This window comes from Crotalus tigris, unplaced genomic scaffold (assembly GCF_016545835.1).
Source record: "Crotalus tigris isolate CLP2741 ecotype Arizona unplaced genomic scaffold, ASM1654583v1 scf7180000018975.1359446, whole genome shotgun sequence".
Lineage (NCBI taxonomy): Eukaryota > Metazoa > Chordata > Lepidosauria > Squamata > Viperidae > Crotalus > Crotalus tigris.
In genome coordinates, this window is record NW_024097306.1 from 782,864 (window position 1) to 798,814 (window position 15,951).

The 15,951-nt window shown below is 36.2% G+C and overlaps 1 protein-coding gene across 14 annotated transcripts in view; it reads right to left on the minus strand.

The window, feature by feature from the left end:
- The window catches only part of NEDD4L (NEDD4 like E3 ubiquitin protein ligase), a 319,995-nt gene that overhangs the window by 5,816 nt on the left and 298,228 nt on the right, over nucleotides 1–15,951 (minus strand). For all 14 annotated transcript variants that reach the window (XM_039358058.1, XM_039358054.1, XM_039358053.1 and 11 more), the window contains 8 exons: nucleotides 12,706–12,827; nucleotides 9,949–10,019; nucleotides 8,393–8,488; nucleotides 5,003–5,076; nucleotides 3,319–3,379; nucleotides 2,467–2,526; nucleotides 667–774; nucleotides 378–474 (listed from right to left, as the gene is read on the minus strand). In XM_039358058.1, coding sequence (XP_039213992.1) covers nucleotides 378–474; nucleotides 667–774; nucleotides 2,467–2,526; nucleotides 3,319–3,379; nucleotides 5,003–5,076; nucleotides 8,393–8,488; nucleotides 9,949–10,019; nucleotides 12,706–12,827 — 689 coding nt within the window. The remainder of the gene's footprint in view (nucleotides 1–377; nucleotides 475–666; nucleotides 775–2,466; nucleotides 2,527–3,318; nucleotides 3,380–5,002; nucleotides 5,077–8,392; nucleotides 8,489–9,948; nucleotides 10,020–12,705; nucleotides 12,828–15,951) is intronic.

Below are 15,951 nucleotides of genomic sequence, written 5' to 3' on the forward strand. Positions count from 1 at the left end.
TGTGGGCCTGGTTCTTTGGAATGCCCCTTCTCATGGACATCTGAGTTCCATGTTGATAGCTTTCCAAAGCAGTTCAAAACAGAACTTATTCTGGAAGAGTTTGGGCTGTGCTACCATCTTAGTTGAGTTATAGACTGGCTTTGTAATTCAGTGTGTATTTCTATTCATTGGTTTGTCAATCTTTCAATTGTGTAGTTTTATTGTGTACTTTTTCTTGTTAACCACTGAGAGACATTAAGGATTATGGAGGTCTATAAAGAAATATTTTCGTATTTAGGATGGAAAGAATATGCCAGCATTGTTTACGAGAGTGCAAATTTTAAGACATCCCATGCAAATAATTAGAGATAATCAAAATCACTTTCACAGTAACTCACCGTAAAGTTCAGCAAATCCATTCATAGGCACTCGTGACGTCCCAGTTACAAATTGCAAAAGCCGGATACGTTTTTCAGCATCCATCAATAAAACAGCCTATAAAACATATCATTATGGAAGCTGATGAATGAATTATCAATGAATATCTCACACCCATGGGCTTCCTGCTTTTAATAAGGACTTTGCAAGTGATAAGCCAATTTGAGAACAGGCTGAGATCTTTTCGCAAAAACAGAAAGCAGTCAAATGTTGGAGTTAAAGCACAGCATCAGAATGAATCATTGTTACCTTCCAAAACCACTGAATGACAGGATGGTTTGGGCAATATCCGTTCTTGTAGATTGCATGTTGTCTCCAGTCATTCACATCAACATCACCAAGACCACACATTAGCAACTGTGAAGGAAGGACATTGTTGAGAAAGGAAAGCAGGACATGCACTATGAGCATTTTTTTTCCCTATCACAGAGTTGTGATCAGGAAAGTATATACATAGGTATATATGTATATATGTATGTATATGTGTATATTAGGTTTACAAACTTTGTAGATTTTGCACCAGTCAATATTTTGAACTTTTCTCTTTCAGTATAATAACATGCATAACTGGAACTGTTTTATGTCTATGAAACAAGAATAATCTTAATGGGAAAAAAAATCATTTCAGAGCAAACATTGCAACACATCCGACTCAGTTAAAATACAAGCTCACATATAGTAACAACAAAAAACCCTTTTCGTGTTTATTAAGTACTAAGGATGATTACTGTATATTACTGCATACAGAATTAGTATATTAATTTTTAATTATTTATCAAATCTGCATAACCACCCATCTCACAAAAAGCACCTCTGGGATGGCACTTAATATTACTTAATAGACAGACTGCATGAATTCTATTAACTTTTTTTCCTACGGAAAAAGAGCAAAACCTCTTTGTTAATTATAGTATTCATACCTTGTCTTTTTTTTAACATTGCTTCGAGGAACACAACGATTGAAAACCACATTCTAAATTGGTTTCCTTAATTCCTGTTTGAATTGAAAATACTTGTTGCTATTGTAAGCCCAGCTTTTACCTTCACCTACGTAGCTAGAAGTAGCACTGAACTTAGTGAGACCATTTTGTGAGTAACACTTACATGTGTCTGTATAGATCAGGGGTGTCAAACTGCCGGCCTATGGGCCGGACGTGTCATCTGGAATCCGCGCCCACCCCATTGCCGACAATGGCAAAACTGTCCTGATACACTGCACAACGTCATGTGACGTTGCGAGTTTGACATGTCTGGTGTAGATCAATTTTGTGGAATGCACAACTCTGGCTAAGAAGGTTCAAAAAGGCAACTACAGGTGATCACCATTAGAATCTTCCCTCTGGCTTCCCTGGAAAGTCAATGGGGAAGCTGGCAGGGAAGGTTGTGAGGCTTTGCCAAGAAAACTCCCTCATGCCTCTGGAGTCTGGCTGAAAACGCTGTTTCACAATCCAAGCAGGATTTTCACTTACAGAGAGGAAAGTCTTCAGAAGTCAAGCAATTCTAAAGCCTTTGGGCACCCTCTCCCTGAGCCTCCCCCACACCCTTGTGCTTTTGCTCTCTCTCCAACTGGCAGCACTTGGGGCTTGCAACTTCCTGCCTGCTTTCTCACTGACTTGATTGTGGGAAGCTGCAGGAAGCTGTCTCACCTAATGACTGGAACATTCATTTCATAATGGCAATAGAGACTGCCTGGATTGCCATCGCTAAGTGAAGCAGTTGCACTTTATGACCACATCGCTTAGCAACGGCAATCCTGATTCCAATTGCTGTCATAGGTCAAGGACTACCTAGACAGGATTGGGCTACAGCTTGTTTTATTTTCTGGAGATTGCTTAAATATTTAGCAGGCAATAGGAACTCTCAGAAGACGCTTGTGTGCTATTAAAAAGCCCCAGCTAAAGCAAGAGAATTGTAGGGATTGCAGACTTTTGTTTTTGCAGAATTTAGGCCAATAAGACATTTATTCTCTGCTTGAGATAAGCAAGGATCTTTCCAGTTGCTTCCACCAAAGAAAATCCTGATTAAAGACAACGTCAAAAGGCAACTAACCTCCAGTTCGTTTTCATCAAAAATTTTAATTAAGTCGGTGGGCAGGAGTTCTATAAATCCCTGAATGGGAAAAAAAGAGAGGAAAAACAAATGGATTTCAATACATTTTCAATATATAAGTCTCATAGTTTAACACTGCTGACACATTTTAACATTTCAAAGTAAAAGCTCAATGGAGAGCTACAATGAATAGCTTTTAATTCACACAACTTGGGAGATGTGGGGAGAAAAGTGAAACACTGGAGGTCTGGAAAAAAAAGGTGTTCTGTAATCTCAGACATTTAGGCAGCTTTCACAGGGAGTTGCTCATTCTTGCCAACAATAATTCCATGTGACAGATTGTGTGCATTCAGCTCTGCCAGGACCTCTGAGGTCTGTTTGAATTGGAGCTAAAACCATTTCTTTTGTTTCTCAAATCGGAACATAAAGAATCATCATGCAGAAATCAGAAGAATTTGGTGGTGAAGGAATAACTGTGATTTTTAAAATGAAGTTCAATGTTCTGAATACTGAGCATGGCTAGGTCATACTGCAATGAACAATTTATTCTCTGTGCCACAATTTTATTTTTGAAGGGCACTCATTTCCTGTTCCTCCCTCCTCCCTAGTTTCCCACATAGAATTCATTGTCTTCCTTTGATTTGCAAGGATGTAGAGAAAAAATGGAAGATGGTTCTACTGAGCTGATGGTTTTACTGCACCGGTTTTTCATATGTGTTCATATAAATTCCTAGATGAATATTTTGAATCCCTCTCTTCTTTTCCTTCCTTCCCTCCCTCCCTTTTTCCCTCGCTACCCAGAATGGAGCAGGTGGCAAAGGCAAGTAGTGAATTGTTAGTGAAATGTCTCACCTCAAGAAATGCATTCATCTGCTTTTGAACCCTGTTGACAAATCTCCACTGGATGACTAAGCTACAGGAAACAAAGAAAAATGCAAAGTTTCATTAGGAGAAAACACAATTATTTGTATAGCTTAAACCCTTTCCCCTAACTTTTTCTGGGTTTCCATTTTGACCTTCAGTGGTCCTTCTTTTATTGAGGTAAAAAAATAAATAAAATAGATGAGGCAAATACAACCATCACATTTCAAGATCCAATTTTAGCATCTGCAAAGCACATGCATCCATAGAGCTTTTAGGTAATTCCTAAGATAGTCTTTCAGAATCCAATGAGATGGTTGAAGAATATTATTGATGAACATGAAGGAGTAATTCAAAGAGAACTCTGTCCCATTTTTACACCCTGCTATATAAATAGAATAGAATAGAGCTGGAAGGGACCTTGGAGGTCTTCTAGTCCAGCCCCCCTCTTAAGCAGGAGAACCTATACTGTCTCAGACAATTAACTGTCTAGCCTCTTCTTAAAAATCTCCAGTGATGGAGCACCCACAATTTCTGGAGGCAAGCTATTCCACTGGTTAATTGTCCTCACTGTCAGGAAGTTTCTTCTTAATTCTAGGTTTGCATATCTGCCTTAAAGAGATTTGCTCTGCAGAGATGGCCTGAAATTAGCTTTGTGTTTTCTATGGATATTGAGCTCAATGCATTGTATTAATTTAATAAGAAATAAAAGCTACATTTAAAACTGCTTATAATGGGTACTTTGAGGTGTCAAGCCTACATTTCATAATTAGGGCAATAAAAACAAACTGGCTCTCTTTCCACCTTCTGTTGAATGAATGACCCAAAAATGAAGGAAGGAAGATCTATTAGCATGATAGGATTTCCGCAACTCTAGACTCTCTACTAAAACGTCTGGTTTATTTGCTTAAAAATTGGACAAGCTGTTTCTATTTTATTTTACAGAGAGTTCTCACTTAACAATGATAATGGGGACTGGAATTTTCATAGCTAAGCAACAAGTGCTGCTGGGCAGGGTTGGGTGGTGTGGCATAGCAAGACAGCAAGAAGGGGGTTCCCCGAGAAAAGAGGTGGAGGGAGCAGAAGCAACTTACAGGAATAACTTGCAACCTCCTGCTGGCTTCCCAATTAATTTGTCTTATTGGAAACTGACAGAGAAGGTTGCAAATGACGATCCTACGATTGTAGGACTCTGCAAATGTCATAGTTGTGAGCTGGTTGCCAAGCATCCAAAACATAATCACATGACTGTGGGGATGCTACAATGGGTGGAACTTCAAGGACCAACTGTAAGTCCATGTTTCAGTGCTGATGTAAGTTTGAATGGCTGATGAATGATTGGCGTAACTTAAGGACTTCCCTGTACTTTAAAACTCTTTCTACTGTAAACCCTATTCTCCAAACAGGCATCTACCTAAATATCAATCTTCGCTGAAGAGAGGAGTCTCACTCACTTTGATATGTGGAAATGACATTTTCACATGGAAGGACTGGGCCAGACGCGCCATGCGGGAGCCGTGCCCACCCCATTGCCGGCAATGGTAAAACAGTCCCAATACGTCGCACGACATCACGAGTTTGACATGTCTGATCTAAGGTATCCAATTGCTAAAATATTAAACTGAAGAGTAAAGTAAAATAGGTTTTTTTTTTCAAAAAAAAAAAAAAAACTTACTCAATATATTCCCTTTTATTTTCATTTGTGACTGTGATTTCTGACCCGTTTGGCTTCAAGTCAACTTGATATGTCTGCAAAGACAGAAAGATAGATAAATAGACCTATTTTAGAATGATTAAACTGGTTAATTACCAGACACCAATTAATTATATTTTGAAATGCACCATTTCTCTGCTCTTCAAATATTTTTTTGCGTATAATGTGGATTAAGTTATTTATAGACAATTCCAACTTTAAATTTCCTTTTAGTTATTTAATTATTTTAGTTGTTATTGACAAAATGTTCTAGGCTTAGGTTCCAAGAAGGGTTGAACAGATGTAGTATAATTGATCAATCCGAATCAAGCACTGTGTTTCATTAACAAGCTAAAGGGAAGATAGACCGGCATGTAATCTACTCTGTTATAAAAGGATTAACTGTGTTCTATAGGGACATAAATGGCAGTTTTTGGAATACCAATCAAGTACTGTTGGAAATCTCTTCAGACTCAATAGAGCTGCTTTACATTAGCTGTAGGATTGAAATAAAATATATGGCTTAAACATTCTGAAACAAAGTAATAAATTCCAAGGGAAAGTATGCTGATCAGAGCAAATGTTTCCTAGTTTTTTTTAAAAACAAACAAACAAACTGATAGGCATCAGGTAATTTGTGTGTACATTCGTAAATTCAGTTTTCCAACAAACACAAACACATAAATGGAAGCTGGTACCAAGAAAAACAAAGTCTACTGTGTACTTTTTCAACACTGATTAGCCATCTAAAATATAACAGGACACCAAAATTTTAGCCACTGGGCACCAGAGCCCAATTTCACATAATGGAACAATTTGTTATTTTTTTTTAAATTAAGATGCTTAAAATTACATGGTATTTTATTTGAAAAATGGAGTAATTGTGAGACTTAATTATCTTAAAATATTCTGACCATTTAAAATTTACTGGTTGAAAGTCAGTGGGTACTATCAAGGGATATTACAGGTTCTCAGCTCCCAGAATCTAAAAATAATATGGTACATGAGACAAAAATTTAAATGTTCTCCATATCAGTCTCCCAAAAGAAAATTGGTTTAATCCAAGGAAGGAGCTGAAGAAATGAATTAGATTGCAATCTAAATCTAATTTCAAATCAGCTTCAAAGAACAGTATTTATTTGAAATAACCGAGGTAGAACATTCTGGAACTGTTGACATTATATAGCATGGATGCTGAACAATAGGAGACAGCATTACATTTCCAAGGTTGCAAATAATCAACATAGTTAAGGGATTTGTCTGGGCAGGCTTCTCACCCTTCAGGGAAAAATGAATGTTTTGAGAAGCTCAAGAAAGTAAACATGCATATATATTGAATGTAATATTCTTCATTCCCACATTGTGGGAAAGCTCAAAATTAGGTGTTCAAAAATGTTACCCTGTCACGGCAACCTAATTATAAAGAAATATAATCATGTGCACGCTTCTTTCCTCTGTTTCAGGTCTGAAATAGCATGGTACAACACTGTGCAACAACAATAACTGTAACAATCACAACCACAATAGTCCATTAGAGATGGGTAGCTAATACATTCAAGTTAATAACAATAATTTATTGTGAAACTTATGTGCCTGTAACACCTACCATGCCTTCTAGTCTTCCACTAGAAACCTTCACCTTCACAATTAAGCGTGCTGAACTTTTTTCAAGTTCATCACAAGATTACTCATCTGTGACTTCAGATGTGGCGATAAGCTGTTGCTGGGTACATTCTGGCAAACAAGTTTTTCTCAAATTACAGCATTTCACAGGAACATCAAGAGTGACTGTTATAGCTTGGGGGTGGGGTAGCCACTGACAAAGTTAACTAACACATATGAAGCTTCTTAATGAGAATAATTCAGAGCAAAACATTGCTGTAATACAACCTCCAGCAAATGTAGAAGTGAGGTTTATATAAGGAGTTTTTAAAAGAATCATAAGTTTTAACTTTCAATGCTTTTATCCTTGTTCTACGTAAAAGAAAACTCAAAGCAACATCTAAAGGTATAAAAATCTATTCACGACTGTGCTAGAAAAACACAAACTGAACGCCTTTGCTTTAAAAGATTGAACTACAGCAGGAATTTTCAAACTTTGGGATTGCAAAATATAAATACCGCTTCTTGGGCAAGAAAACTATCACACATTTTAATCATTACAATTTAATCTGTATATTAGGGATTATACTGTTTTATCCCACATTTATTATTTTTATAAATAACTCAAGGTGGTGAACATACCAAATACTCTCTCTATCATTTTATAATATACAGTATATATGTACATATTACCATATGCCGGCATACAAGGCGACCCGGCGTATAAGACGACCCCCGTCTTTGTCTCCGAGTCGCATTCCTAGAACATCTTATACGCCGGAAACTACCAGTATTTCCGGCGTATAAGATGACTCGGCGTATAAGACAACCCCCGTCTTTGGTGCCATTTTTAACGCTTGCGGAAGTCGCCTTATACGCCGGCATATACGGTATATAGACAGACAGTTTGATATAGTGGTTAAGATACCAGGTTACCAGAGTTTCTGCTCCTGCCTTGGGAGACCTTGAGCCAGTTCTTCTCTCTCATCCCCAGTAAAGAGGTAATAGCAAACCACTCTTGAAAAGCCTTGCTAAGAAAACTGTACAGACTAGTCCAGCAGTCACCAGGAGTCAACAATGACTCGAAGGCCTTCCTCCCTGTGTGTCTATCTCTCCGTCCATGTATGTATATGTGTCTCTGTATGTAGGTATACATACACACACACTGCATACATATACTTATATACTGTATTTATGTGGTGTACCAAAAAGGCAGGCCCCCTAGGCCAATTGCAATATGTTTTCTTAATTTCCTTGTCCCCCCCCCCAAGGAAAATGTTACTGTATTTATTTAATGCATGACCTGTTCATTATTAGAATTAGGTAAGTAAGGAAGAATTTAGTAAAAAAGCAAACAATTCAAACATTTAATGTAATTTATATAATACATTGTCTATGGAGAATTGTCTATGTATGTGCATAGCCACCTTATGAATATATATAGTACATGCCTGCATTTTTAAGTCGTTCACTCTCCTCTAGAATGCCTTATTTTGCCAGAAATATTTGTGCCTCTATCATTCTGTTAAAAATTAGTTATTTTTTCTTCAATTTCTCTTGTGTAAAAAAATAAACAAACTGAAACTGAGATATTTGGACATTTGTTATTGTGGGCTGCCAAATTTAACATTAATTTTTGTTTAAACATGTTCAAATATCTTATCTATTCTTAGGGTGTAGTAGATAGCACAATGCAACGATTTAAAAACTAGCAGACCAACATTTTAGAGTAATGAAAGAAAACTGCTGGAATAACATGCTCATACATACCTGTCCAAAGTTTTCTTCATCTATGCAAAACATAAGATCCAGTTCTGTGGGATCATTTTCCAGAATCCATTTCAAGGAATTATAATATTCACTATCCTGTTGGAAGAACATTGTTTTCCATTAACCAATTCTTTTGAGAAAAGTAACATAATATATTGAAAGATGTCTACCAGCTGATTACTTTTGGCTCAACTGACTTGGCATACTCCTAGTATTCTTAAAATGTGTTACAACGTGGATAAGGTGAATGTTATAAAAGTCTGATAATCAGGGATTTAGATCTTTCAAACAGCAAATATAACTTCTAAATTGGAGGATGGTCATTTGAATCTTCCAAATATCAGACAGCCAACTTGAAAACCTATTAAATCAATCATTTTTATTATCCTTCTGGGCTTCTTCAACAGCTGCTTTCTTTCGCCATTAATCTTATTAGTTATTTGGAATTCAACACAACAGACTGAACTACTTTTATTTTCCAAAAATGAAATAATGAAATTGAATATTGTAATACAGGCATTCCTCAATTTACAACTGTAATGGAGGCCAGAATTTCCATTATAAGTCAGGATGGTCATAAGTCAAAACACTCATGTGGCCAACCCAATTTTATGATATTTTTTGTGATGGTCATTAAATGAACACTGCATTCATTAAGTGAGTCAATGTATTCCTATGGATGTTTTTTGCTGGGAACTGACTGAAAAGGCCAGCATCTATGGTCATGTAATGTCATAAATCATGTTATATGACCATAGTTTGCTGTAACTGACCATAACAGTAAGATGGCTGCTAAGTGCTCAGAATGTGGTCACATGACCACGAGGGGGGAGGGTTTGCTATCATCAGAACTCTGGAACCAGATTGTAAGAACCTTTTGGGAGAGTTCATCATAACTTCAAATGGTTGCTAAGTGACTGGTCAGCAAGTAAGGACTACTTCCCTCTATATTTTTAAAAAGGATCAGCGTAGCATTTGGTAAATTGACACAAGATCAATGTAATGCATACATGTTTTTATACCACCCTCGTGTGTCTTGGGTAGCCCCATTCCCTCTTTGATGTACCTGCATAAGGCCATCCTGTGAAACTACTGTGAATGATGATTTAAACATGGGTCCAAATACAATATTTTCATCAGTGCATCCAAATATTTGAGATGAACAGGATAATTGTCTTCTTCACCCTTTATTAAACGAGTGCTAAATTTATTCAAGAATCCTAGAATGCTCATTATTTTTTTTCACGGAAATGCTTCAAGCAGCTGTCAAACTTCTAATTAAAAAAAACTTACAAAAATATTTTGCTAATTGTTCATTTCATGCTGAATCTAATCGTATTAGGAATTTGAAATTGTTACCTTGGTAGTTAAAAAAAAAAGCTTTATTAGAGAATTAGAAAATAAAATCCAAGCAGTACGTGTCCCCGATCTTATGATGCTAATCAAGCTTCAAACTTTGGAGGTTCTAGGGAATAGTGACATTCAAAAAAATTTCCCAAGAAAAGAAATAATGCACGTAATTGAAAATGTCAATAGGGTTCTCAGTGTTTACTCACCACAGACTCCATGTCGTTTAGGGTTATTGGTTTTCCCAGCATCATCTTATAAAAAGGCCGAATGAAGAAACCTGCACACAAGGGAACAAAGTTTAATTAAAAATGGCTCCCTCTTATAAATGAAAACTTTTTATGTGTCTGATCCACAAGGTTTGGCTTTCAAAATATTAAAAATAAATTGTGGGCCTAGCTCTTAATTTATGAACTCTGAGATGCATGTTAGAAAAAAATAATGGAGTTTCTTAAAAAATCCAGAAAGAAAATGAACAATTTCTAATAGAAACCAAGTGAGAGAAAAGGGTAATATTTCTCTGAGTTTGGGGGTATAAAATATTTCTTAAGGAATATGTGTGTGTGTGTGTGTGTGTGTGTAGCAACAGAGAAAAGGAAAACAGCTTCAAAAAAAGAGGAACTAGATGACCCAAATTATAAAAATGCATTGGTAATTATTTCAACTGAATGTTTCTCTTTACTTTAAGGAAGAATGGTTAGAATTTATCTCTTTGAGGCACACTGTTAGCTGTGGGCAGAAAATTATGATATTTCTCCCTCAAATATGGCTGCTGGGAAGAACAAACAAACTGATAAGTTTTTTCTATCCATAGCATACATAGCTGGGTCCTGAAAAAGATAAATGATGCTGTTTTAGTGCTCCCCAAATGTATTCAGTGTGAATAATTTTCTGAGAACAAGCTTAATGATTCTCAATGAAAAAGTTCTCCAGAGCACAAAATTATACTGTTTCTTTGTACGACTTTGTAGTTTAGGTTGAAGGTTCTAATCAAGCATCAGTGTTTACGGCTATCTGGAGAATCCCAATGCTGTACTCAAGGTATTATTTGATTCATTTACTACTAGAGAAGGGATGGGACTGAGAAGGCTATATAAATAGAACAACAAAAATAAATAAAAGTAGAGAGCATATCTATATAGCTATGTGATGCAACAACTAAAGAACTAGGTTGAAACTCAAATCCTTTCTTAATTGTGCAGCTTTAGGAAATTGACTGAACAGCTTGGTAGAGATCTGCATCTGATTCTGGCCAATCTCAAAGGACTGCTTTTCACTAGGAAGAAGACACAGAAAGATTATACCACAGTGCACATCTGGCTATCTTTTGCAGAGATTTTAAACACTTCTGCAGACAGAGAAAAAAAAAGTGTAGCTCAGAATGTAGCCCAGTTTATCATCTTTAGAAGGTACTGGGGAGGGGGCAGTCCAAGGGCCGTCTTTTCTGTTGAAAGAGTTATCGTAATTGCTGGTGGCTTTTGAAGCTGAATTGAAGTTGTTCATTTTGATGCAAAATCTTTCTGTGGCTTAGGTGCAATTTCTCTGCAGGACTGGCTATTCCCACACAGCCATTCACACACTCTTAAATCTTCAGCAGGGCACTCTTTGAAATACCTAATAATACATTCATTAGAAAACTGAAATTGATATTGTGTTATAATTTAAGAGAGGGGTTTTTTTTTGCAAGATGTACAATTGATAAAAGACACCAGAGAAATTATCTAAGGTATATAAAATGTACTTCCCATCACTGGAAATGTGAAAAATATGAACTTGTGAAAAGAAAAGAAAGGAAAGAAAGAAAGCAAAGAAATATAAAAACATTCTTTGGTAACACAAAGAATTTGGAAGATTAGAATTGACGTATTTTATTGGGACTCACGAACAAAAAAGACTTAGGGGAAGTCTGATTTTATATAGGGTAAGGGCAGCAAGATTATTATAAGCATAACGATGGAGAAATATTCAAATATTCACAATGAACTGATTGTGAAGATGGCAGAATTAGGAGAGATGGCAAAACTAGCCTGTTTGGTCAGGACAAAACAATAAGAACTTTTTATAGAAGTCTGAAAACCTTTAAAACCTTTTGCTAAAACATGGAACAAAGTGAAATGATGATTTCTAGATTTGAGGGATGAAAAGATCCAAAAGGGCCTGAAGGGATTATTGTAATGTTGAGGGGGAAAGAGAGATAATGAGCCTGTTTATGCAGGTAACTGCTATAAAGAAGTATGGAAGTTGCTATTTTAACCTTTCTTTCTTTCTTTCTTTCTTTCTTTCTTTCTTTCTTTCTTTCTTTCTTTCTTTCTTTCTTTCTTTCTTTCTTTCTTTCTTTTCCTTCCCACCCTCCCTCCCTCTTTTCCTTTTTTGTTTTTCTTTCTTTTCTTTACATACTTTTGCATTTGACTTTTAGCTATGCAAAGAAAACTTTTAACAAAAATTATTAATAATACCTTTACCACCATCAAACAATAAAATCTGTTTAACTCAGGTCCTTGGGAAGGAGTGGATACGTGAATAAAAATGCCAAGTCTAAACATCTGGCTGACTATATGAACAACTCAATAAGGACTCAATAAGTGGACAAAAATGCCAAATACAATCTAAACTTTGGCTGACTGTACAATGAACCATAATATAATAAATATTAGAAACTGGCATCTAGTGCTATTTGAAATGGGTGGCATACAAATACATAAATAAACTACTGAATAAAAAACTTCAGCTCAATGGGGAAAAAAATAAATGAAAATTATTTAAAAGTAGCACATGGGAAGATAATTTCTTTCCTGCCTTTTTTTTCCTTGTATTGTTTTTCAAGACATTTATGGGAAGGAAAATATATGTGTACTCATAGATCTTCTGAATGATTTGTATCACTTACAATATTTTACTTCAGTTAAAGCACTCTACTTCTGAAGCACAAACTCTCTTTTATAGTTGCCCTCCCTTATTCAACTCACCATCTAAAAGCTTTCCATGATACACAGCCAATCCAGCAACACGACCAATAAAGGTGAAATAAGACAAATGGTCTTCATTACAAAGTCCAGAATTAGGATTGATCTGAAGAGTATAGTTGTCCCTTATTGATAAAAAGAAAGAGAAATGAAAGGATGAGCTTCTTAGGTATTTGATTCTCATTTTCCATCAAGCTACACAAATATACCTTTATAGCATTACTTGAATGGCATAACTTATTTGATATGTACCAGAAAATTATGTGCTTAAATAGGGCCAGCAGACAAAAACAAACTTAAGAGTATTGTGACTACTAAAGACTAATAAACAGATTTCATTGCGGCATATGTCTTTGTGGTTTAGAAAGTGTTTTCCTCATTTGGAGGATGGGTATTTTATATAGCTAAATATATTTGACCTTTGCATCAAAAATCACAAGTTCTACATTTTCTGGTCTTTAGTTCTCAATGGAAAAACTGCACTGCAAATAGATTTTACACCAAAGTCTCTGTAGCTAGCAAATCAAATTGCAACAAATAACAAATAGTTAATATGGTATTTATTTTGACACAGCCTTATTTTATTAACATGAGAGCCAATTCTTGGTAAATCAGCCAAAAGCTTAATTATTGCTGTCTTATTTTCTAATCCACAATCATGGTATAATGTCATAAAGACAATGCAGCTCAGGTGCTTGCTTCAGACATTTACCTTAATATATGAAAGCCTGAATCTAGAGAGGATAGTGCCTACTTTCTGACATCTAGGCATTCAACTGGGAGAAGTGAAGACAAGATGGAGTAGCAATGGCTTGAACATAAATACAGCTCTCCTCAGAATACTAGAAAGTTCCCAGAACAAAGGTGGTTTTTCAAGAAGCAAATGGACTTTGTTTTTCTTTGAAGACATTTCGCTTCTTATCCAAGATGCTTTTTTTAGCTTTGACTGGATGTTGGGGAATGGAAGGATTTATATTCCTTGCAGACAGCGTCAAGAGTCATTGAGGCCATTGGGAGGTTTATCTGTGTCCTCAGGATCACCTGAGTAGTGCAAATGGGTGTGGACCGTGAGGACACAAATAAACTCCACATGGCCTCAACGACTTTCTAAAAGAATGCAAATGACCAGCTGTCTGCAAGGAACATAAATCTTTCCATTCCCCACCATCCAGTCAGAGTTGAAGAAGCTTCTTGAATTAGAAGTAAAATGTCTTCAAAAAACAAATAAACAAGAAAATCCAGTAGTCTCTTGAAAAAGCACCTTTGGGACAACCAGGATCTGGATGACTGAGAATGTCCATAGACATTTAGCTACATGATGTAGTTGCATTCAAATAAATGTAATTAAGTATGTCTCTTCTGTTTACCCACTGGACATCTGGAAATCTAGGATTCAAGGCCACTGGATATGTCCCATTTTCTACTTGGAAAGAAGTCCTCCATTTGTACAACTGAATGCTGAAGAGGGCCATTATGTCAGGGTGAAAATACAGGCAGTCACAGGGTTAGGAATATCTAACTTCTGAGCAATTCGTATTTACAAATAGACTGCCTATTACTAAAAATGGTGGATGGCATTCTTTTTCTTCAAATCAATAAACGGTTGAAACTGCAAAATGTATTTATGAACTGCTGAAGCCAGTTCATACATTTTAACTGTAGCCTATTTTCAGAAAGTGTATAGTTTACAGAAAGCATCAGCAATTCATTGGCTTGAGGAGGAATTCCATCCATTATTTTTTGTAATAAATGAGTTTTGTAAGTATGAGTTCTGAATTGCATATAAATTTAACTTAAAGACAAACTTGGGAATCGATCTCATTCTTAACCCAAGGACTATCTGTATAGCAACATCTATACTTTACCAAGAGCGCTATTCTAATACTCTGCATCCGATGCAGACTGTTAAAAAGAAGAGTACAGTATTGAGAATAGGAAAACATCTTTTTATCTCTAATGACAGGTGCATTTTCCAGTATGTTCAATTCCTATTAAAAGCAATATAATACATGTAATTGCATGACAAGGGTTGGCTTTCATAAATACATTTATCTTTTGACTAACCTATTAACTGCCTGAGCACAACATGGAAAAATGAGTTAAAATGGTGAGATAATTCTTCTAGGAAAGGAACTGTTGATGAGAACAGTTTTTACACAAGAGATTGGGATGAGGTGAACTATTAAGGGGTTGGGATTATGAAGGTTTATCAGTATCTGTGTGCATATACAGTATCTGAATGTATAACTAGTACATTTAAATAATAGTTCATTGTACCCAATAGAATGTCTCCAGATTCTAACATATTTCTGCATTGATTCTTGAAACATCTTGAAACATCATTCAAGAACTGAGAAACTGGTAAAGAATTAGATTGAGATTCTGTGCAGGTAAAATTTATTTTCCATTAGCAATCAGGCCTCTTCCTAGATAAGATGTTATGGAAATATTTTACTCTTCATGATAAGAAGGCTCCTGGAATGAGGTTTGTGTATGTAGTCCTTGGAAATATCTGGATTAGAATTTGTTTCTTATACTTCTGTCTTTATGTGTTATTTATTTATTTATTCTAATTCAAGATTCCCCTTTATGGATTACTGCCTTGTCGTGGCGAAGGGGCTTGCGTAACTCAATGAAGCTATAAGCTATGCCGTGCAGGGCCACCCAAGACGGACAGGTTATAGCAGAGAGTTCTGACAAAATGTGATCCACTGGAGAAGGAAATGGCAAACCACTCCAGTATCTTTGCTATGAAAACCCCATGGACAGTACTAAAAGGAAAAAAGATATGATGCTGGAAGATGAGCCCCTCAGGTCGGAAGGTGTCCAATATGCTACTGGGGAAGAGCAGAGGGCTAGTACTAGTAGCGCCAGAAAGAATGAAGCGACTGGGCCAAAGCCGAAAGGACGCTCAGCTGTGGATATATCTGGTGGTGAAAGGAAAGTCCGATGCTGTAAAGATTTTTTCTCCATAGGAACCTGGAATGTAAGATCCATGAATCAAGGCAAGCTAGACGTAGTCAAAAAAGAGATGACAAGACTGAACATCGACATCTTAGGAATCAGCGAACTAAAATGGACAGGAATGGGTGAATTTAACTCAGATGACCATCAGGTATACTACTGTGGGCAAGAATCCCTCAGAAGAAATGGAGTAGCCTTCATAGTCAATAAAAGAATAGGAAAAGCAATACTGGGATACAATCCCCAAAATGACAGAATGATCTCAATTCGAATCCAAGGCAAACC